Source organism: Anser cygnoides, chromosome 6, assembly GCF_040182565.1.
Source record: "Anser cygnoides isolate HZ-2024a breed goose chromosome 6, Taihu_goose_T2T_genome, whole genome shotgun sequence".
Lineage (NCBI taxonomy): Eukaryota > Metazoa > Chordata > Aves > Anseriformes > Anatidae > Anser > Anser cygnoides.
The window spans coordinates 42000570-42025349 of NC_089878.1; the positions used below are offsets into that span (position 1 = coordinate 42000570).

The 24780-nt window shown below is 38.3% G+C and overlaps 1 protein-coding gene and 1 long non-coding RNA gene across 13 annotated transcripts in view; one reads left to right on the forward strand and one right to left on the reverse strand.

Annotated features, from left to right (window-relative positions):
- Positions 1–1397, forward strand: part of PKP4 (plakophilin 4) — a 94710-nt gene extending 93313 nt beyond the window's left edge. For all 8 annotated transcript variants that reach the window (XM_066999080.1, XM_066999077.1, XM_066999081.1 and 5 more), the window contains one exon: positions 385–1397. In XM_066999080.1, coding sequence (XP_066855181.1) covers positions 385–633 — 249 coding nt within the window. In that variant the 3' untranslated portion in view covers positions 634–1397. The remainder of the gene's footprint in view (positions 1–384) is intronic.
- On the reverse strand, positions 748–24768 carry LOC106043889 (uncharacterized). Of its 5 annotated transcripts, XR_007159960.2 has the most exons (9): positions 24659–24768; positions 22282–22475; positions 20811–20942; positions 13178–13268; positions 10698–10803; positions 9317–9393; positions 4588–4696; positions 3489–3729; positions 748–2177 (listed from the first exon to the last, which is right to left on the reverse strand). It is a non-coding gene; the product is annotated as an uncharacterized lncRNA (long non-coding RNA). The 5 variants fall into 5 exon arrangements; XR_010832186.1 differs by lacking the exon at positions 20811–20942; XR_010832185.1 differs by lacking the exon at positions 13178–13268.
- Positions 24769–24780: the final 12 nt, after the last annotated feature.

Below are 24780 nucleotides of genomic sequence, written 5' to 3' on the forward strand. Positions count from 1 at the left end.
TCACATATTTTAGTGACTAACCGTGTTTTGTTATGGTTGGGTCTGAGACCACTCCTCTGACTTGACAGATATGTTTGGTAGCTATGGTCAGGTTCTGTATTTTTTATGGATGCTCTAAAAATACTACTTTTGGAGAGCTACTAGCTTCCTAGTGAATGCAGGAGGAGACATGCAGGTGGACTTAGAAGTTTTTCCTGCATTAGATTCGTTTAAACCTTAGCTACATTCCGCGGAGGTTTGAAACATTTGTTATTGTCATCGCTGGTAGCGCTACACTAAACTTTTTAGGGAAAGGTTGTGTATAATGCATGAAATGTTTGAAAACAAGTATTTTCTCTGTTAAGTAAATTTTTAAAAATTATTTTTCTTCCACTTTGTCAACAGCATCAGCAATTGTATTACAGTCAAGAAGATACCAACAGAAAAAACTACGATGCATACAGGTTATATTTGCAGTCCCCACATAGCTATGAAGACCCATACTTTGATGATCGAGTTCACTTTCCTCCTGCTTCAGATTATACAACACAATATGGACTGAAATCAACCACAAATTATGTAGACTTTTATTCCACCAGACGATCTTCTTATAGAGCAGAACAGTACCCAGGTTCACCTGACTCCTGGGTGTAGCATCAAAGGAAGAAAACAGTATATTTCTCATTTTGCTTGAGAAGAAATGGAATTGCCTCATTTGTTGCTTTGGTTATGAAATGTGAAAGTGAAATAAAAGAAGGAACAAGGAAGTGTTTTGGTTTTGGAGGTTTGGTTTTGTTTTGTTTTTTTGTTTTGTTTTTGTTTTTTTGAGTGAGGAATTGTCAGGAAGAAAAACTGGAAGGGATGGATTTTTTGCTCTGTTTAGATGTTAGGTATAATTACTTGTAGTTCCTGTAGTCTGGTGAGGGTGTGGGCGATGTGATGAGAGGTTTGAGAATTGAGTAAAATGAATTTGGAAAGTGTGTAGGTCAGAGCAAATTAAAGCTGATTTTTTTATGTGAATAAAAGTCTTGTTCTGATAGTTTGTACAGAAAAAATAAAACGGATGCCCTTGTTTTATTGCTATTACTAAATGTCAAGATTGTATGCTATTATGTTGTGTAAATTTCTTTCATTGGTGTAAATATGAAAAATGCCATGTTGGTTCAAAGTGCCATCCATTTGTAATGCAGTGTGTCATTTTAAAAGGAATTTGAAACATCATGCACAAAAAAAAATCCAAGAAAATGTTATAAATTAAAAAAAAACTTTTTAAAATTAATAGTGTAATTTTGAAGCACAAAGTCTAGTTCAGTATATCTACACCTCTCCCATTCCTTGCCTATTTCATAAAAAAACTTCACTGCCATTTTCTATGCACATGGAAGAATAATAAATATGGAAGTCTCATCCATGGAAAAGTTGTTCCCTGTTCTTTTTATTATTATTTTCTGTGTGGTATTCAAAAACAAATACCATGAATGTGAAGTCTGATCATATGTTTTAAGCAGGTTAAATATATCAAAACCACTTCGGCCATTCAACAGTGCATATATTCCAAATTTGTCAGGCTGGCATACCAAGGTGTGAAACTATGTACTTGCCTCCCTTTAGTCCCTAGACTAGTATTTTTACTTTAGATGCAGGTAATCAAGATATTTCAGAACTTTATCATGTTTTCTTTCCACCACTTCTCTATTCCTCCCCTTCCTACCCCCCAAAAAATTAATATCTTCTTGCTTTCAGAGAAAGTGTAGTCTCCACATTGGCTAAATTCTCCTTGAATTTATTTATAATTCAAATCATTGATTATTTTAAGTAACTACATCATGTACGTTCCTCATTCTGCAGAATCTCTTAACTTCATAGCGTTCATAATTATTGTTCCCCATCGTTGCAATTTTCTTCAGTTTCCAATATTTGCAAATAGCCTGATTGCATCAGTGAAATGATAAAAGGTAAGCAGAACTGCTCCAAGTTTAGATAACAAGGCAATTTTTCTGTACTTGGTTGGGCTACCTCTGCCTCCTGATTGTACAACGGGTAAGAAATTAAGGGGTAAACAGCCCAGTAAAAGTAACAAGTTATAGCTTAACTTTTTACACAGCTATGACATTGCCCAATGATTGCAGTGTGATGTGTTGTTGAGGGTTGGTGCTGTGCAGATTGTGCCCTTTCTTTCCTAGAAGACATTTCTTTTCCTGTTAAGGGAGAAAATAGTTTCTATTTACTTCAGCTTGAGTTTGGCCAAATTACTCCTACAAGAAACACTGATCTTGCATCAACTTTTAACTAGCTTCAGAGTCATGTACAAGCTTTGCTACACAGATTAATGCAGATCACTGTTGATTATCTGGTATGCCTATTACCTACTAAAGGTGAGCCAAGTATACTTAGTTGGTATTTCATTGTCCCAGGAAGATTTAAATTAGCTGTAGACGACACAACAGTAGACTGACAGGATCATAGTCTGTTCTATACATAGAAAATACATAGCCTGTATTGTCGTCTTTGAATCTGCTAATACCTCTCAAAAAAGCAGGTAATCAATGCAATATAGCAAACAGCTGTATGAAGGAATGATTTTTGAGGCTGTTTAATTTAAGATCAAAAGCAACAAGACTTGGGACATCACCCCATCTTCTGTTTCATTACATTTTCTTTTGTTTTTACTAGTCTTACTTGTTTATATATTTTTACACATTGCATCTTGGTGCTATACTCATTAAAATTATTACGTTGGTTAATTTCTCTTTACATGCAGTTTCAGACAATGTGTGAAAGCGGAGAAAAATAGGGCACAATTTAATTTCATTGTTCATTTTCACAGTGCAGTCTGGATTTGGGCCTATTTCAAAATGTCAGGAGCATAAATATAAGGCAAATGTTTTTAAAATCCACTGTATTCACAATTTTGCATTCAGATTGATAAGCCAGTGAGGAAGATAAAAGATTGTTTAACTTTTTAAAAGTCCATGTCTTAAGACAGGGTAATGCTGATTTGGAAGTTAAATAGTCATAGCACCCTGGAGAATGTACTTCTCTATTTCCATACTTAATCTGCAAATGGACTGAAAGAAGAACTAAACTGTATCAAAATCGGGGAGTTAAATAGTTTAATATTAGAACAGATTGAGAAGATGTACAGTGAGACTCAACAGCAGCCTTATACTTGTCCTTTTATGTAAATAACTCCCAAAGGGACAATGAAAAGCAGCACTGACCTCAGTGAGACAGTTATACTCACTAAATGCTGGAGAACAATAGGAAACAATGGCTTAAATTAACATCTCTGTAATTCCCTATCTTGGATGGGGGAAGAGGGGAGAAGTGTCACAAAATATGCATTAAAAGGAGATTAATCCTAATGCAATTAGGATTATCGTTTAAGTGGCCTCAAAAAAAAAAAATCCAGATCCTGGCCTTTACTCCTGCCTGATTAAGAAGTGTCCTCTGTGAACAATGTAGGAAACTTAAGTTATACGTGAGTTCAGAATGCTCAGCTACCATACCTGAAGTTTTAGTGAATCAATATGGTCCCCTTTCCTCGGAGGCTGCATCCGATGTTTTGACCACAGGCGTTTGCTCTGGTCAGCTGGGGATCTTGGCTGGTGAGCCACTTCTGCCTGACCGGGGTGTCACTGCTGCACAGAGTCCCCTGCAGATGAGCTTGCATGTAAGTGCTGCAGTCTTGCAGTGCCTTCTAAAATTTCTCCTGCATGCTCAGACAGATGCATGTTTTGGCAACATATCCTGAGAGAAAAACAGAGCAACTCCACTTACCATAGCACACAGCTTTAGGATATCTCCTAAAACATTAATTCAAGTAATATGCGTACAGCTATTGCAAGAACACCTAGCTGTGGCCTGACAACATCAGAACAACCTGATGAGTACATGTGAATTGCCAAATGAAATGGAACATTTATTTGCCATACCCACATTACTTTATGGGGTAGCCAAAGAAGAGAGACATGGATGAGCCTGATAGGAGCAAGATGAGCTATGCAAAATAAAAGCTTGCCTAAAAGGAGGACCATAATCATTCTAGAAAAAAAAAAAATTGGTCTTCAGACTATCAGTGCTGACAGACACTTGTTTAGTTGAAGAGAAGACATCCAATGACACTAGTCATTTGTACATTCTGTGTTTGAGTTTTCATAAGACTAATAAAAGGTAACAATGTGAACATCAATTAAAAAAAAAAAAAAAGGCAAAAACCTGGGTTTGTGGCCATGGGTAAATTAGGGCAGCTGTGAACAATAATAAAGGGATTAGAAAGAAAGCTGTCATTCTGAGAACACTGGAGACCCGACATCTCTCATAGGTAGCACGAGGCAGAGAACATGGAGGAAGCTTCACACCACGGCACAAAGCAACACGAGGCTGGTGACGGGAGGGGCTGGCCAGGGCCAGCAGGAAATGCTCTTTACCAACACCCAGCCCGTGGTTTCTGGGAGAGGCGTGCATCTCCCGGCGCACAAAGACCACGACAAGAAACATGTAACCCTTATAAAGTTTTGTCACAAAATCATTTATATATAGATATATGATAGCTGTTAATTTGTATCTTCTATGAGGAAAGGCTTCATTTCTGGCTTCACCACTTACTTTACTCCATCAGTCCTTGGAACTGGATGATTACTGAAGTGTGGCTGCACTGCTGCTGTGCGCAATGTTACTTCTAACTCATCAGCACCCGGGGAGGCGCCTTTCCATCCTGCAGATTTAAAAAGACACTAGTCTTCATCAACAAGTAAATGGCCCTTTCTGGCAAAGCAGAGCTTGAGAATAACTAGCATTGAGCCGATGCTGCGCCTGCCTGCCTTCCGAGCAAACCTTGTCCTCTGCAGGCTGTGATCAAGCTGAATGCCAGCACAAACACAGTGGCATTAGGCATGGGCAGACTTCCAAAAGTCTAACGTATACAGGACTATAAACACGCTAAGAGGAGAAACTGCTATGTTCCTCCTATAAACTGGAAGGAGCAACAAAATTATTCATACACTTAAAATATGCAGGTGTGCCGTGTTATACCCTGTAGCATTAATTCAACAAATTAGGAATTAAAACTTGGTTAGGCTAACTGTACTAAAATTAGGTACTCAGAAACTTTTACATTGTAATGTGGTCCCTATTACAGAGATCATGGGAAAAAAAAAAGGTAAAGCAAGTAATTTTAAAGATGATCTGAGGTAAGCTAGGAGAAGGTATTACACCTTTTGAGGTTCATGGAGATTGCTGACAGGAATAGCAATATTTTTTTCTGTGCCTTTTTTTCAGACACAAGTAGCTTAAGGTTGCTGGGATTTGAGAATGGAAAAACTGGCTGCTGTTTATGCATAGAATAAAGCTATTTTTTTTTCTTTTTTTCTTTTGGCAAGTGTGGCATTCATGGTCAGCAATCATGATGTCTTGAAAAATATGTTAGCTACAAAAGCTAATTTCTAAGAAGTTTTAAGATTTTTTGTTTGTTTTAAGTGTACAATGCCTCATTCACTAAGCCTTCTGCTGTTTGGATAGTTCATTGTACATTTTCATTTCTAGCAGTCTTCTTGTCTGTTTATTCAGTGTACTTCCTGATTAAATGTTCATAACCTTGTGAAAGAGTTGATGGTGGCTGGGTGAATTTAACAAGTCATCCAGAATCAACCATATTTCTACATTAGACTGCCCAATGTACATTTAAAAGAAATTGATGTTTCACTGAGTCAAACCAGGTTATATTATTATTATGCATAATTTGGAGATTAGAGAGTTCAAGTAAAAAGTTATATTCCTGTGTGATACTGTTTGCAATTTGAACCTTGCCGATTTCAGCTGATGGCCACGGAAATCCTTTTTTCTAAACTAAATCCATCTCCCTTTTGTCCCTGAAGTGATCTGATTTTTTTAATTCTTCAAATTCTTAAAAAAAAAAAAAAAAGTTTGTCTTTTGTTACAAATTAAATCATTGGTTCTGAGTTCAGTCCCCGGTAATCTCCTTTTTTGCTTTAGTTATTTATAGGTTTAAATCAGCAGCAGCTAATCATTTATGCTTCAGGAAAACTGGAATTATAGGAAGTATGAACACGAGTACAGTTGTGTTGTATTACCACGTAAGGTGCACAAGTTTAACATCAGCCATGAGATTTCCATTCCTCTAGCTCCTGAACAGCTCCTCAAAGGTAATATAGACATAGGTATTTCCCCACCAAAGAATTTAGACTCCCTAGACCTAATATTTCTTCAACTCACACTTAAACAGAGACCGAGTGAAGCTGAGCACCCTTTCTGCAGGCATTACTGCTACTACTAATGCCCAGTGCCTTGCTCCAGACAAAAGGCACATTCCTTCCCCAGGCTCCTTCCAGCTGCTGCCAAAAAGACAGCAGCAAGCAGGGCCTGAGCATATTTGACATACTCCTCAGACTGGTCCACAGGACAACCTCTCTTCATCTCTGCTTGGGAAATTATTTACTGCCATGCTACAGGAATGTAGAAGAGAGCCATGCAACTTGTCCCTTCAACCATTAAACAACAACAAAACCCACAACAGTTTAGCAGAGTTCTAAAAACAGCACCAAGGATACACAAACATCTTAAAGCACTTGTCTGCAGAGGGGACTGTTGCCAGCACAGTTGCAATTACATCACATGCTTGCATGGTGAGCATGATTATAGTAGCCTTTATTGATTATGACTATTAGCAAGCTCATTAGTGACATTCCCAGGTTGTTACTGTAATGCGACAGCCACTCATGTTTTACCTGGACTCATAGTGGCAGTTTAAAAAAAAAAAAAAAGAAGCTCACAGCTGGGCTTTGATTTGTGGTCATCCAAAGCAGCAGCTTAGTGCAAATTAACAGGAGTTCCTCTTTTATATATTCTTCCCGGATTGTTACTCTAGGTCCTGAGATGTACTGCTTTAATCATACGGGTTAAACATTTTTACGTCTTTTTTTATCATGTGCTACTACATTACATTAAAAAAGTCCATTAAAATAGGCCTCTTTTGTCTGAAGACTATGTAGTTAAGTCTGCCTGTCTCATCAACACCTTTGTGCATTCTGTCATTAACCTTCAGGAGGGAAGATGATAAAGAAACTGAGTTTGCTAGTGCTTAGGTTAATGACCTAACGTGAAATACAGAGTTACTACAGATCATGAAAGCTTAAAAACATCAAGAGAATAAAAACAAATCTTTTGAGATTCTTACTGAGATTTATCTTTTTTATGTAGGACACATTAAGTTTACTCATTAAGCAGATTAAGAATAATTATTGAAATTCCCAGTATGTAGTGGCCATTATGATAAGAAACTGTAACTTTGATGTAAATCACTTTCTCATTTTCTTGCTTTATTTTCATCATTACCATTCGCGAAGCTCTTTGGTTTTTTTTAAGAAAATATCAGAACAGCAATCATATTTATCATCTTTATGAAAAAATGTAATATAAGCACAACCCAAATACCTCTATAGAAGGAGATCTGTCTAGCTTCTGAGCCATGTGTGTTTTACACATTTTATGTTGGGATATTTATTTTATCAATGCATTTTTCTCCTCTTCTTATTTTAATTTGATCATCAGACTATATTTTCATTTTCCTCTGATTAATAAATAGCACAAGGACTGAAAACAAAGGGCTGTGTCAAATGGGCTGTGAACTTCTAGACTTGGTTACATAAAATTATCTCCTGTGGGACAAGGTCAAATTAAGGGAAGAAACCGAACTAAATCTACTGTTTCTGTATTGGTGTATATAAAAAGACTGTCAAAAATTTTATTTTGGCTTTGTTGTTTTTTGTTTGGTTGGTTTGTTTGTTTGTTTTTTAAAAGCAAAGTAGTCTGTGTGTTCTGAATATTTTTACAGGTACAATTAATAACCTGTTTTTAACACGACAAAAACATGCAGCAGTGATTATTTGTTTTAAGCTAAATTAAAATTTGGCCATGCCTTTCCCCATAGGGGCTGAAATATTATGGAAAACGATATTGTTAGCACAGCCTGATTGATAAACATGCATCTTCACTAACTCAATGTGCCAGTTACAATCTAAGGAGGAGGAAAGGGAGATGCCGTTTGAGGAGTATATGGCAAAACAAAATGTGGGTTCTTTTGAACTGCATGGAAAACATAGTGGTTTTTCACCTTTTCAGACAGAAAAAGCTTATCTCCACAGCAGCTGTAAAGAGCATTGGAATACAGCTTCCTGTTTCTGCATAAGGACCAGCAAATACCTCATTTTCAAGCAGATAAAAAGAGGAAGAGAGATCGTGCATAAGCCTTAAAGTAGTATTTGTTCCAGTATAACACTGAGGCTAGTGTTCAGGGACTACTGCATATAGATAGCATTCACATATTTCTAGAAAACTCTTTCCATTGGAACCAGCCTAGTTGTGTCGGTTTTGAGCAACAACTGCAGGCTTCAAATCAAGGCTGATTCATTCAAACTGCCAATTTTCATTTTAAAAGGACCTTTCTAAACACAGGCAGCAAACAAAGAATACACAAACACAGACAGCTCACTGCTTTTCCCATTTCTGTTTTCTCATTGAGACAGAATCAGCTCTCACCAGTCAGAAGTCATGACTTTTTAGCATCCACGTATCAGTCCTTGAAGCCAGGAATTCCCTCATCAGTCCAAAACCGTATGTTCTTCATTTCCTATTTTTTGACTGTCTTCCTACCCCACATTTTCCCTACCGTTGTGCTTATATATTCCTAATATATCACACTTAAAACCAAAAGAAAACAAAAAACATCTCATGACAAATAAATAGCGCATAAAATACTAAGCATAGCCAGCTTCTGTGTGCTCCACTCCACCCATACAGCTATGATTACGATTTTACATGCAGGATTGAAGAAGTGTTAAGAAACAACACAAACAACTATTTTCCTCATGCAGTAAGTCCCTCTTAAAAGAACTCGTTAACCAAAGCACCTGGAGACTAAACCTTTCAATGTATGCCCCTTTTTCTACACTCAGAATATCAGAAAATGTATGCTCTTTCCATTACCCATTTTGGCACAAAAGAAGCAAGGTCACAGCATAGATTTAATTTCAGGATAACTATGATTTTCCCACTTTAAAAATGTCCATATTCCAAGTTAATGAAAGGACTTGTCTGGTCTAAAATTTCTTCTCGATCCATCAACTGTCTTGTATTTACACCCCAAAACAGTCATCAGATAATTAAATAGGATTTATAGCCAACGGGTTGTAAATTGGTCTCGATACTGATTCATACCTGAGCTTGTAAATGATAAACCATGCCAGCTTTCTTTTTCACTAAAGCTGAGATACCTGCTTTCTTGTTTTTAAAGTGCAAATACTTTTTATGATTAACTTACATTCTTCCCAGCTCTTCTCAGGCAGCATCCTTTTCCTCTAGCTAAAAGGAACAGTGAATCAGTAGACTCCTGGTCTCCTGTTGAGAAAAGACAAACCATCCAAAGCACAACCACTCCAAAGAAAAGCGACCATGCTCAGCGGGATTCCAACATTCTTGCATGCCCTACAACTGGCAGGCAAGTCATGATGAGTTTTGTAAGGTTGATGTTTGCATGTATTTGTATAACCAGCAGCACCTCAAGCAACTCAATTAGTATGACTCATACAAACGCTTGCTCTTGTCCATATGCAATTCTTTACAGACATCCATGGTGTTGTCTAAGAAGAAAGGGCTTCAGTGAGCTCAAAACCAATGACATGCTGCTTCAGGAAAGAATGTTTTCAAAGTGACTTGCTAGCAAAGTCACTATGCTGTATTTTTCTCTAACAAACTAAGCCAAATGAGATAGCCACAGCACCACATCCCCAGGTGCTGGCTGGCCAAGCCCACTCACGATGCAAAGTTTGTTCAGCTGAGCTTGTTGCTCTCGTGGCAGTAGTTCCCAGTACCCAGCGAGCACAGCCAGAGCCATGTCCCAGCTGCTGATGCTGTGCACCCTCATGCACCTTCACCAAGTTGGGGCAGCCCGGCAGGAAATGACGGGGCAGCCCTCACAGCTGTACTGGTCACCAGAAGGTGAGACTGCCAAAATTTCTTCAGTTCGCATGGGATAAACTCCTCCCATTTTGCCAAGCAGACTGCAGAAAGGGAGACTTGAAATGGCTGGGTTTTGTGAGCCTAGACCTACAGCAAGAGGTCTGATGCCTTGTAGGCCAACTTTTTCAAAGGAATCAGTTGCAGAGGCCTCAGCCCTGCTCTGAGTACTGAGCAACGTTCACAACCATTTTCTGTGAAGCAGGTAATAGCATTTTCCAAAGCTAGAACACAATGTGACTACCTTATGTATGGCATTATGGAGCCTGTAACACCTGACCGTAAAATTATTCAATTTTCTGTCACATTGCCAGGAGAAGATGTCAGTGGCAGAGCAGTCTTCACGAAACTCAGCCATGAACTTGCAGGAAATTCTAAACTGGAGGATGCTGCTGGCTGAATTCTCTGAGCATCCTGCTGTTAGCTGAGGATTTGAATAGTGTCAGAGCCTGGATCCAAAACTCAAGTTTTTAAAAGATCCGCACTTCTGATCATCAAGGCAGATTTGAAATTGATTTGTCAGTCACTGAATCTAGGAAATGCAAGACAGAAAAACGTCCAGAGGTTCAATTTCTTTCCCAGCCAAGCCCCTAAAATATGGAAGTGTAGTATAAGGCTGGAGTACATAAAACACTGTTTGCAGTATGATACTACTTCCTGTTAGGGAGAAGACCTTGAGCTTTTACCTCAGGCAAGACTAGATTAGGAGTAAGACAATGTTCAGAGCATTCCTGCAGGGGATATGGAGAAACATCTCTTCAAACACATCGTGGAGGTGGGAGGAGTCATAGTCTGCAAAGAAAAATGGAAATCAGCAGCAAGATTCGTCATTTGCTTACAATTACCATCACAGAGGTATTTTTTACAATTTGTTCCTTCATCCAAGGATGCCATTATGTTATTAGAGATTTGAAATACCTTATATTTAGATGAATACAACCTACAGAGCATTCATCAGTTTTAAATGTACATAGTTTCAAAAATATGAAGTTTACTTTTTGCTCTTATTAGGTGTTCCAGGGTATCAAAATAAATAAATAAATAAATATGTTTACTTAGCTTTCTTTATGGCATTTTAATTAACAGGAGGGTTGATAATTATACCATAATTAGACTTGCTCATGCAATCATCCTAGCTATGCTATTTTCATAAAACCTAATCAGAAGTGTTTAAAACTGGAACATTCTAGAGGACGTTCAGATTAACCCAGAAAAACAATTCTGATCAGCTTTTGTGAATATGATGTAGGACAATCAAGTCCATCATCAGTTATATAGCTTCCCACACCAGACATCTATTCTGAAAGCATACTGAAAGAAAAAAAAAAAAAAGCAGATTTGCAAAATAATGAACAAAACTGACAGACGTAATACAGTAATACACAGAGATAGGTCAGGTACTGTACAGACAGCTTGATCCATTAAGCCCCTCCTCAAGTCTGTGTGGGACTGTGTGTCTGCACAAACCTGGTACAAGTTTCAGTAAAATATCCAGAATAAATTATTGCCCAGGGTAAATGTGACTTTCAAAAGCCTGTCTCCTCAATTTTGAGAATAAAACAGGGAGACCTCTGAGACTTGTCTACTTTAATTTCAATCTGCCGTAAGCATGATTTCATTTATTTAAGCATTTTAAAATAGTTAGTGCCAAAACAAAGCACTCGCAGTGCTGCATCTCTAAGACTTTCTATCTGCTATTTCAGCAGCTAGAGCATATAGGGTAGGTGAAAAGCAATAGCATATATTTTCCCAATGAAAATCAGACATTTAAGTCTTTATAAAACCTGTAAACCACCTACATATTAAGTGCTGAAACACAAGAAACTGAAACACAGTCATACTTTATTTTTCCCTTAACCTTGTATGTTGTCAAGGAAGGTGCTTGAAGGAAAAGAATTCATTCAATTTTTCTAACTTCTGCATATGTTTAGTAAGTTTATTCAAAAAGTAACTCAATGCTTTGTGAGGTTTTAGCATAATTCAATATGATTATTTTACCCCCTCTTACTGAACAGTTACATACTCTGTATAACTTTCTGGTAAGAAGAAAAAAAAAAAAAGCTGAAAAACGACATGCTTTCATTCTTCAGTGGCTTAAAGCACTCTCAAGGCTCACGTTTTCCCATGCAATGACTCACATCTGGGCTGAGACCAAATTCAGAGTTCCAATATGGATACAGCACTTTCTAAAAAGATACTGGGCGTATGAAATCAGAAAACTCTACTATATCAGCAAACTCAACTAGAATGCATTGCATTGAATGATATCAATCAGTCTCATATGTAAGTAACAGTGTGGCATTTGACATGTTATTTCTGTACTATACCCTCCACTTAAATGCAAATTCTACAATAGAGCTTATTGCAGTAAATAAGCTTCATGTGCTGCTTAAATCAAGTTTTGATAGTAATTGTTTTGCTATTGAAATGAAGGTTAGTAAAGGCCTATTCATGATAATATACCATCACTCCTCTGTATACAAATGCATGTCAGGTATCCCTCTAGATCAGAGAACAGCAGGCTCTGCTGAATCAAATTTATATAAAACTAAATTCAAATGAAGGAAGCCATAAAATCAAACCTATGAAAAAACATTACGTGTTACATAATCCAACCTAACACAACCTTTCAGAATTTGTCTTCCTATTACTACGTTGGTCGAAATTGGGTCTCATTTGTACTAGCCATAATTATCCTTCAAGGGCAGAAAGGTAAAATCATAGAATCACAAAGTGGTCGGGGTCAGAAGGGACCTCAAACCCACCCAGCCCACCACTGCCATGGGCAGGGATCCCTCCCACCAGCCCACTCAGCCCAAAGCACCACCCAGCCTGGCCTTGGGCACTGCCAGGGATGGAGCAGCCTCAACTTCTCTGGGCAGCCTGGGCCAGTGCCTCCACTCTCTGAGTGAAGAATTTCTTCAACATCTAATCTAAATCTCACCTCTTAGTTTAAAACTGTTCCCCTTGTCCTATCACTAGGACATTCATTTTCAAAATGAAAATAGCCAAAGCATAAACACTGGAAAATAAGCAAGAGTCAGAAAGATAACGTGCAAGATTGAGGATCTGAGCCTGAAAAAAGCACTCTTCTCACGTGAGCAAGTCAAAAGACTGTTACTTAGATGCATCCTTCAGGCCCTTGTCATCTCACCTTGTCACCTACCTGTACAAAAACACCCGCCACAGTGGTAGGTGTGTGTGGAGAAGTTGCCTTGTTTATTGGTCAAAAAAGGGTCACAAAGGTCAGTGGCGAGCTGCAAAATGTGGAATTTCAGATCAGATCAGCACCATCATGCTAGAATAATTACAGTTCATGAGAGAAGGAAAAAACATTTTGGACAACTGCATTCAGTTCAGACTAGTCCTTAATTTACATTGATTTCATTTATCTCATGATATTAGTATGTTGCAACTTTCGCTCAGGAAAGTAATTATCTGGCTGGAGGAGATTACAGAATACAAAGGAGATTTAAAAACAGACTGACACGCTTACACTGGATTGTAGTATGTGTCTTACACTAAAGGAAGGACGGGCAAAACAGGTTACAGTTGTGTTGGTAATTTGTATTGCACATCAATCTGTCTCCTCATATGTGCAACTGGAAATGCTGTAATGACAAAACGCTTTTATAAAACACCGACTATGAATTCAGGGACCCCAGTTTGGGAACTATACCTTTAACCCACTTTGATTCTTGTTAAATATGTAGCTTTTATAGTATGGAACTCAGTGCAGGCTGCAAGCTCTGTCCAAGAAACTGGGTAAATACCCAAGTTGTTAACTGAGCTTCTTGCTACTGCTAGCAGTGCAACTTCTGTATACCCCAGACAGCACATGCATGTCCTGACTGTAACATGCATCTATACAAAAACTTTGTAGGGAAGTTAGGAAACAATAAAAAAGTATTATTGTGGAAAAGAAGATCAACATTTTTATTCCCATTTCTACTGAAATTGAGTACTTTCACACAAGTGATTTTTTTTTTCATTAGTTACTGAAGATTGGGAAAAGAGCATGCCATATGAAAGTTTTACGTGTCATAGCTAATGTGCAGGCTATCTGAAATTTCTAGGGTGGGCTTTCATCAGTTCATCCAATCTGATCACTAACATGGTGATTTTTTTGGACTCAGATATCTATCCGTGTGTTAGCAGAAGGCCTAGTGAAGCACAACAGAGCCTTCCAGTAACCAGTAGCAACGCTACCCTAGGAAATTAAATGGCCGAAGTTCATAGCTCCATCAGTGGAACTACTAGGAAGAGGGTTAAGCATATGCACAGAGCAGAAAACCAAACATTTACTCATCCACTGTGAAGTTTGTGGCTCTAAGTATTTTAAAATAGGCTCTTTCCCTATAGCAAAGGGATTTAGTAATTCTAAGAACGGTGATGATTATCTGTTCTAAAACACATTGCCAGTAAGAATAGCAAGAAGCTGCACATTATATCTCAAGTGACACGCTGGCTCATGCAGCCAAACAATTAAGACAACAGTTTCCCTTGTATGTGGAACTCTCCAGTTAAAAATAAATAATTTAAAAAAAAAAAAGACCTAGAGCAAAGTTGAAAGAGAAAGTTGAGGATTTTGTCACATCTAAGCAAGCTCTAGAAGGGGCTGTGAGGACAAGAAATACTATCAGAACAGCAGTGCTTTGTGGAGTTTGATAAAGAGAATGCAATGGCTTCTTTAGGATACCATCATATGTAACTGCCCACGCCATTGCTGAACAGGGGCATTCATACACAATGCTAAGGTTTTGGTTCTCTTTATAAGTTCAAAGCATTTCTTTTTGCTCAAACTGCATAAAGAGTTAACATGTCTCCTACGCATTATTTGAAGATCTGGGAAGTGCTGCCACGGGGCCGGGGCAGGCGGGCTAACACGGACAGATGGAATTTCAGGTGCTGATCACTCACTCCTCTTCTGAACAGTGGCCAGGAAAAGTGCACACTAAGGCAGCATTTACTGGGAAGGTATGCTATTAAATTACAAAAATAGAAAGAAAGCTCTTGCTGCTGTGGTTAGTCTAGGGAATAAAAGTAGTTATAAAAGAATGCAGCCGGTGTGGCAGTAGCTAATAACAAGCAGGGTTGCAAAGCTGTCTGGTACAGCTGCCTGTAGGCAGTTTGCACAAGGAGCACTTACCCACCACAGGAAGAAACAAAGTTTAACTTCTCATGGCAGAAGACATCAACAGTGCTGTAAAAAGCAAAGCAGGCACTGCCCTTGAGAGAGTAGGGCAGTAATGCTTCCACAGACATCCCAAAGGCAGGACAAGTGTGTCAAGTCAGCCAGTGCCCTGGTCTTAGCCATGAAGGCGACCACTCCATGAAAGTGTCCAAGGGCAGGCCAATAATCACAGGCACTCCATCGCCTTACTACTTCAGGGTACCCTAAATACCGGTAAACATCTTTACACATACCATTTCTTTTTCATATTAAATGTCTCCTTGTGGTCTGTTCTACTTTATATGAATTACATGAAAAATAATAGTTCAAGCAGCAGGATACTTAGTGAGATAATTTCTAGCTAATTCTTTAAGGTATACGTAGATTCCTTTTTCTTGACTAGGAGGAGTATGAAATGAATTATATCCAAGTGCATCAGCACAAAGCAATTACACGTTATGAGAAGACATTGATCTGCATTAGGACTAAATGCAAAAGACCTCCCGCTAATTACAAAGACTCATAATCAAGTCACAGCACTGAATCACAGCTCATTGACTATGTCCTAAAATTATTCAAATAGTTAGGTATATCCACAACCAGCTGGTGCTTCCCCAGATTGACCAGAGAGGTACAGGAAACTGAGATCATCATAGCACCTGAAATGCTGACTGTTGACAATTTTCCCTCTGCATAAAAATCAGTCCTAATATATGAGTACATAATATGGGAACAAAATATATATTGCTCCAGCCTGGCTGTAAATTCCCTAGCACTCCTATTGATCCAGATCCTGTTTAAAGCTGCTACTCATCCAGAGAGGTTACTAAGATGTTGTGGAAGAGATTTATCTAATTCCAAATATTGTACACAATTATAATCCCAAACAGTGAAACAGGGATAAGGCCATTCACTGACTGTCAAAAAGGCATTTATTGTGAACCTGTCTAGCTTGCTGACATCGTTATACATTCAGACAACAGTAACTAAGAAAGAAAATCTTTTACATTTCATTGGTATGCTAACCTGTAGAGTCCTCTGCTCATGCCTGACATAGGAAGGCCTACAAAGGAAATTCCATTATAACCCAACTGCAATATCCATCCTGTTCTGTTGTTCACCAGTTATGAAGTTTGACAATGAAGCTTGTAAAAAAGACTAAGAAAAGCCACTCTCAGATGTTCTTTTTCAAACTTTTCCCACATAACAAGTAAACTTCTGAGACCATTTGCTTGAACAAGATTGAAAATGACACACATTTGAGAACATACCTTAAACCTAGGAAGGTAGTTCAGCAGAGCCTACTGACGTAACTAATTGCTCAAAAATGTATGTCACTCTGAAAACGCCGTGTCTCCATCTATTATTTTGCAGACTAGGCTGCCACGCATTTTTCTTTGCTTCAGTGATTACCTTCCTAATCTAAGTGGTTTTAAACTAATGTTCAGGATACAGTGTCAGCTAATGATCATGACCACAAAAGCTGTTTGGACCAATGTTTCAGAAGCTGTTGTGCAAGGAGCAACAGGGACAAACATATTAAGATGAAGATTTCTCTGTAAGCAAGCAGCATGAAACTTACCTAGTGATGCACAGGGTTCTAAGCTGTGTACTTTGGAAAGCCTGTCTGTTACAAGGTACGAAGAGCTGGGAAAGCTCTTTTCAGCTTGCCAGCTCTATTGGTCCTACAAACGCTAAAATCCTCAACTTCTTGACCACCACCTAGCGGCAGCTTGTCTATACATAGTTACATCTACGAGCTTATGACATACTTTTGTTTCCCCACCAATATAGTACAAAAAAATCCTTTCCTGCACTTTCCAAGCAAAATGTAAACAAGATCACAAGGAAAATGTGCTTTCCCAAGACTTCCACAGCCTGCAACCCAAACTATTTACGGATTCCACATGACTAGGCCTATACGCATTACTGCTGCATACATGCTGATCCAATTCTACAGTCCGATGGGAAAAAGAGAGGGGTCCCTGCATCTCTGCTTCCTCCTCCTTGCCTTCCGAGTGACTGGCACCTCAGTAGATATACACAACAAGCCACTCTGTACAACAGTGCCTTTGAAAAAGCTAATGGGGTAGCAACTAGAGAGAGACTTGAAATTTACTTGTCCTCAGCCTTGACCCGTTCACTCAAATGAGGCAAGACTGTAATCTAGCTCACAAGGTGAACATCCCCATAATTATCATACTAACAATGGTTATACCAAAACTAATTCTGATTCTTCAACTTTAGCACTGTTGAATAACTTTTATGACATTCTGTGAAGACTATCAATCATAACATTTTCTTTTTGTTAAACTTCTATTTTTATTCCTCTGTGTATGTACAGCAATCACATCTCAATGCCATACTACTACAATGTTACCCCTGCTATAAACTACAACCAGCCAAACCTGAGCAGGGGCAATTCACAATTCCCTTCCTCCATTTTCCAACTTATTAATGTACTTCCAAGGATTATCACATAATCACTACTGTTTCAGAAAGTTGCTCTTCCAGCAGCAATTACTGGAGAATTTGAATCCGTTTTTGCCCCCTGTGAAAAAGGTACGTTTGTTGTTTAGGCTGGGTTGGGTATGAAGTCACATCTGGTAAAGGATTACCATCCAATTGCTGAATATAACGTGCCCTCTAGTGGCTGGTCACGCTAACACTCGAGTTGCTTTTGTGCACTTACTCAAAGTAGATACGAAGACAAGTCATTTGCAGCTGCCTAGCTCCAAGGAGCTCAGTGTCACTTGGTGCATACACCAATAACGATATTAAAATATTTTGCTTTGCTTTCATTACCTACCATTAAGCTCTGTTTTCAAGGGCAAAGGCCCAAAGCCATGATCAAGGGCAACAAAATACAGGGAATTCTCATGTTTAGCCTTTAAGAACCATGCCAGTATCTAAGGAAAGAAGAGTTACTAATATGATATGTCAGAAATAGCGAAGTCTGTGCAAGGGATCTCATACAGCTCAGTGTGTTGCAATTGAATTATTAGAATTGATTCACTTTTTCCACCACCCAATGATATATATATATGTATACATATGTATGTCTATATATATATATAAACAAGGATATTTAGGTGGATAAATCACATGACGACAAAGTTTAATCTTTCTAGTCATTCTGCCAACAAAGTTATTTTATAACCAAAAACTAGCCAGAAAGGCATACCTTCTCCTTAATGATATTACCCTCCCCCTTCCAGCACTATTATTCAATGACTGGACGCTTCTTTTTCCCCTGTAGTCTATGAAAATCTTGGTATCCAGATCAGAATCAGGACCTGACCTTCTCAGATTTCCTAGACCCACTGGGAAGAAACAGGTAAGCTGTACAGACATGAAGCCAGACTTCCCACAGATTTTGTAGAAGGCATAACATATGCACATGTGAACAATTACAGCAATATAAAAATCACTGAATATATGGCTGCCTTCAGTAATTGGTCTCCTCTACACTTCAGACACTTAACAATAATGTTCTTTACAAAGCTATTCACCTTTACTCCAAACTAATACAAAGAGACAATACAAACACAGGACAGAGAAAAAAATTATTTAAAGCATGTATTAATAAAAAATGAATCATACACCTGCAGCAGAATCATTTTTGTTTCTGTCATGTTCTTGCAGCATCTAAAATAGCTACACTGACTCAACTGAAAAATGTACTACCTATCTGTGACTGAGCTTAAGAAAACTGAAATAATACTTCATCACTCAGTTAACAGATGTGCAAACAGGATTAATTTATATCAGTAGTCACAAGTTAGTAATTCTGACATTTGAAAAGAAGCAATACTGGAGAAAAGGTGGATAAGGAAAAATACTGCAGAGTCATGAGGAATAAATTTAAGAACACAGAGGTATGAATAAAAACCATGATATATCAGGAAGATATTCCATATGCCTATATGCTGAAGTGTCTGTTTTAGACCTGCTCTATGCCCGATGTACAATTTTGCTAGTATCTATTAGCTAGATTAGATCAAGTAATCAGACTGCCTGCTTGGAAAGACGTTGATTCTTAATTCTGCCAAGTAATTTTGTCAGACTTAGCAATCAAGTAGTAACTTGCCTGTGGAGTGCAGATTCTGAAAGAGGAATTGTCATGAAACATGAAAGAGCTCCAAAGCACTGAGAGCACTGCTCAAAGACAATTCCTATAACTCTTGACCCTTTACCACAATTTCAATTCTGTGTCTTCCCTCAGGCATGCCTCCATTCTGAACTAAAAAACAAACAAACAAACACCAAAAAAAAAATACCAACGTAACAACAACAACTAAAAACTTTCCAAAAATGTGTATAACCACTACAACATAAATTCCATTCCTAATTACTACCACTAAAATAATCTATCCTCAGCATCAGCTGAATATCTGTGAAGCCTCATATCTTTGCGATCAGGACTTCAGTGGAAATAGGACTGAGAATGGCAGAAAGAGATTTCGGCTGCACTATCCTGTGGTCACATTCATTCCTCCCACATAGACAAACAAGTCTAATGATCTCCAACAAAATATCTAAATAAAGGAAAGTGTTAAATAAAACCAAATTTACGTATCCATGCTGATGTTGCAGTTTTTTAATAGTGCCAAGTGTTACTTTTCAAGAACAAAGTATTCTGATAAGTATTATGCAGGTATGATTCCCATTCACAGCAGCTTCTGGTTTAAACATATAACAAGAGATGGAGACACTGTAAACATTGGAGATAAATAAAAAGAAAGTGAGTGGAAGAAAAACAGAAAAAAAATGGTGAATCATACCTAGTATCATAAGAAGTCTATGACATCAACTTATTATTTCTTGTTTAAACCAAGTTCCAAAGATTTTCACACAAAAAAAAAAAATCTGGAATGATGTACAATGGCACTAAACTTTTGTAGTATTAGTGCTTTAGGCAACACACCAACTCCGTATTACATGATTGCCCTATCTGATAAGTTATGCACCAGCTCCTCTCCAAACTATATGGTAAAAAACATTTTCTTTTATGTTGGATATATCCTCTGATTAACCCTCATTAGCAGATTGTACAACATGGCTTTCGTTTTTGCATTCACAATTCCCCATTATGTGACTAATACAGCCTGGGTCAATGGTTCAATTTGCCCCTATGGGTTTAACACTAAAAGCATAGACTCATGCCAGACGACCCACAGTCTGGATGTTAAGGGCACTGAAGGGGTTGTCTAAGAGACAGCCCTCTGAAAAGCCAAGTTTAAATATCCAAACCAACAGCCCCAAACCTAAACCTCTTCAGAATTGCCTTCTTTTAATCAGTTTTATAGCATTTGAGGAAGATATTTCAGGAAGCATGGATGAGAACTGTGAGGCTCTTATGCCTTATTAGAAATATTGTTTTGCCTTTAACTCAAGCCGAGAAGGACTTGTTTTTTGTATTGAACTGTGCTGGTAGACAAGGGATGGAGATGGTTACCTCAGTAACACCGCTATCTACCATTTTAAGCAGAAGCATGAAGCCAAAGTATATCATTATTAGGTGTCATGGCATCCAAAGAATCCAAACGATTCAACTGTCAAAATCCAAGTCTGAATTGCAGGGACTGAGGGAACACTATAATGGAGAAAAGAGTTTGACGCTGACCTGCATGCAAGCTGCAGCAAGGTAAGCGGGTGCACATGGGTCTTCCAGATTCTTCTGCTCTCCTCACGTTATTTATTTCAATTTTCTCATGGTTGATTTTCTTCTTTATATTGCTAGCAGGTTCAGCAGCACCTTGGAGAAATTCATTTTCCTATGTGAATTCTGGGCTCACTCCCCCAAAAGTAAAAGTAGGCTGCCTCAGCACATCAAAATAACAGCTATTTACAAAAAGTATCCACCAGTGGGGGATATGTCTGATCTGAGTAGATAAGCTCTAATGAGACCTTAAATTTGAAATGAAAGCACCATGGACAGGAATGACTAACACAACTTTCCAAAATATGCCAACAGTGAAATACCCAAGTTCACAGCTCTTTTACAATGCCTGCCTAAGAACGATGCTGCTGTTGGGAGGAGGAATGACATAAGGATTTATTACATTTGCTATTGCATGTGTCAGCTTCTAGGACTGAAACTTATTGACAATATCTAATAGTGATGAGCATGCAAATAGAAAAAAGAAACTTCTGATAATTAACCAGAGTAAAGAGATACTGACTTAGCTTCATTTGTCATTGCTATTAGCAGAATGCAGAAAAAAGAAATGCCGTATTATCTTAAGGAACAGTTCCCAAAACATCTGATTCAGCTCAGATACAAGGAGGGTACCATACCCAAGCACATACAAATACACTGAAAAATCAATATGGTTCTGCTGAGGCAGAGTAACATTACTATGAAAATCCTTAATTACTGAACAAATACTTCTGGGAAAGTTTCTTTTGTTATCTCTCCTTCAGATCATCTGAAATAAGTCAATTTTCCAACCAAAAATGTCATCATCCACTTTAAGGTAAATATTTATTGGCAGAGACATGCAGTACTATTGGCTTCAATATTTGCAAGGTAGGATGCTTTTCTAGGGAGGAAATGGCTGCATACCAAAGCTATTTCCTGCCTCATACAGAAACGAATACGTACAGAACTGAAATATCAAATAGATCTGTTTTAGACAGGATGTCCTTTAACTTTTTCAGCTCTAAGAATCCCAGACAACAGTAGTCATCCATCAGGGTTGCTGTCATGCTGTAAATCCCTACTGTTTTCTTATTCCATGTTCTCTTCTACTTTCTTTTCTACTTAATTTTTCCCTCCTGATTCCACTTACATCTTTCTTTTTTTTACATTCTCACCTTCCTCTTGTTTTTAATTCTTAAAATCCAAGAACAAGACAATCTCCAATAAATCACAAAATTAAAATTTTTTTCTTGTTTGTTTTTAGAATCTCTAAAAGACCTAGTTTTTGTGACAAAATATTTTGGCACAGCAGAGCAGAACATGTTTACAGAGCATGAGAAAAATCTCTGGCATCACATATTATGGTTTCAGCAACTGCATGCAGATAAAATTAACACACTCTCCTCACAAGATACGCAGATTTTGCTCTGACTCAGGCAGGGGTTATACTTACATGGTTCAAGAACTGTTTTTTAAAGCCATGGAATATTGCAGCCCGATAAAACAGGAAGGGTTGGTAGTACTCTAGCATTGCTTCATATTGTCCTTCGCCAGCACACAGAGGCACACCGAGTGGAGTAGGACTCGCCTTCTACTTCAGCTGCCTGCCACCTTGTCTAATGCCCAGAGGCCTGAAGGTCCCATTATCTTAATACAAAAGATTACCATCACTAATGGATTCAAAAAAATGACAAAACGCAATGAAGATGTCTTCATCCACAACAGTTTACACCATAAATGGCAAACATCAGAAAATAATTCCTTAATGGAGTTTTTAATTTTAAATACTGAAAATGAAACCATGAATAAATATATCCCATATAGATAGTTGCAGATTTGGGCATGTCTACTTCCAGCTCTTATATTTCATTGAAAGATTATTATAATTGGACATCTATCTTGGGTGATGTTATTTCTACAGAAGACATCTTTTTGAACAATGCTATTTCTACATTACAAAGTATTATAACGATTCCACTGTTTAAAGGTCTTGATTTTATAAAATTAACTACATCAATGACATCCTCTAGCCTTTTGTGCACTTCTGGCTCCAACTTTGTTGCTGCAATAGTTTACTATGAATTATGCAGCAAATGAAATTCATGTGTGGTGCTATCTTGGTAACCTTACCCCAGGAATCTTTTTTTATTATTATTAATCCACTCAAAGCAGCTTCTCTATCAGTTGTTACACTTATTTTTTTTTGTTTGTTTGTTTGTTTTTCCTATAAAACATTGTTTTTATTAAAGAAGTAATTTGCTGTTGACAATATAACTTCTCCAGGATATCTTGCCCTTAGTGGTTCACTAAAAAGTAGTTCTTCGTGCATGTCATTACTGAAACAGAATCCAGCAAATACCATCAGCTCAAACACGTTAGAAATATCTGTACTTTCAGCTAACTGCATAGTAAACCTACGACAATTCACAATGTGTTTCTTCAAATCTTCAGCAATGTTTCCTATATATCTTTCAATTTCTGTCAGTATTTGCTGACAAAGAAATGCATTTTGGTTTGTTGTTGAATTGTTTTCCATGTATTATTTCAGCCATTTTTACCATGGCAGGAAGTGTTTCCCCAGTGGTATGTGATATTTTATTTTATTTTACTTTATTTTATTTTTGTTATTAAGTAAGAAATCTTAAAAGAGGCTTCTAAAGATTTATTGTTTAGTGAAATTTTGTAAAGTATTGGATTGAGTATCACATGACTTTAAAAAAAACACTGAGAGGCTTGTCTTCTCATTCCAGATGCTTCATTTTTAGAAGCCTGGCCTATCATGATGGCTTCATACTACCATTAGCTAATATTGCATGGCACAACGCACATTCAGGGTGAGGTTTATTGTTAATGATAGCAGATGTAAATCCATATTTAATGATAATTTAAGCTCTTTTTGGCTGACTTCTTGTCAGATCTCATTAGATTGTCATTGCTTTCCCTCATAATGTGTTTGATGAAGAGATTGTGATAGAAGCTGGGGAAGAGTCAGCTTTGCCATTTCCTTGTTCTCTTGCAATTGCATTAGCGGCAATATCTTCAATCTTTGGTCTCTGCAGGAATCTTTTTAAGCCACTTGTCCATTTTGCGAGGGTTAGTTTAGTTAAAACTTGGTAATACAATCCATTGAGCCACTTACCTAGGCACGCACTAACTGCAGTACATCGCAGTGTGCTGAAAGTGCGCCAACAAGCGAGGGAACCATGGAGAGCCCCTCTGTTGTGAGCACCCACGCTTCCCCCAGGACACCGGTACCGTGTGTGACGTGGGACCCTCTGACATATGGAACAAGCAAGAGCACCGATGCCAAGCCATATGTCAAATATTCGTATCAGTGACTTCTTTTCTTATTTCGTAAATAAAAAGTAAAGACGCTCTAAGTGTTTCTTCAGTCACCCCAAGGGATCCACCCTGCACACCCCGCTTTGGAGATCGCTGCCAGGTGCGAGCAGTGAACGACTGCTCTGCTATTAACTTTTTTCCAGGTTAACTGGGTGCCCTGATTTTATAATTAATACGTTGAATCTTTCAAATGTCTTGTTTAAGCTCGCAAATTTCAACCTTCTTTCTCCAAAGGATTTGGAAAACCTGTTGACAGGCTTCGCTGTCTAAATTCGGAGCAGAGAATTAGCCTCTTGCCCTCTGTCGGGTTTCAAAAGCAGCGATAAAAAGCACCGGGGAACAACCGCCACAGAACAAGACAAGCCTGCAGGGCGCGACCCAGGTGTGGCTGACACCGCAGAGAGCCGGGACACCAGCCAGCCTAACGCCCCTTCTATACCCGACTTTCTTCCTTTAGTCGCTCCCTTCCTCCGTTCCGCCCGACTTACGGGATGTCCCCAGGCTGCAGCCTCGCACTCTGTCTGCTTTTTCCGTCGCGGCTTCCCCCGCCACGGGCCGCGCGGCGCCCTGCGGGGCGTTACGCTGACAGAACTGGGCGGCCGCCCCCGCC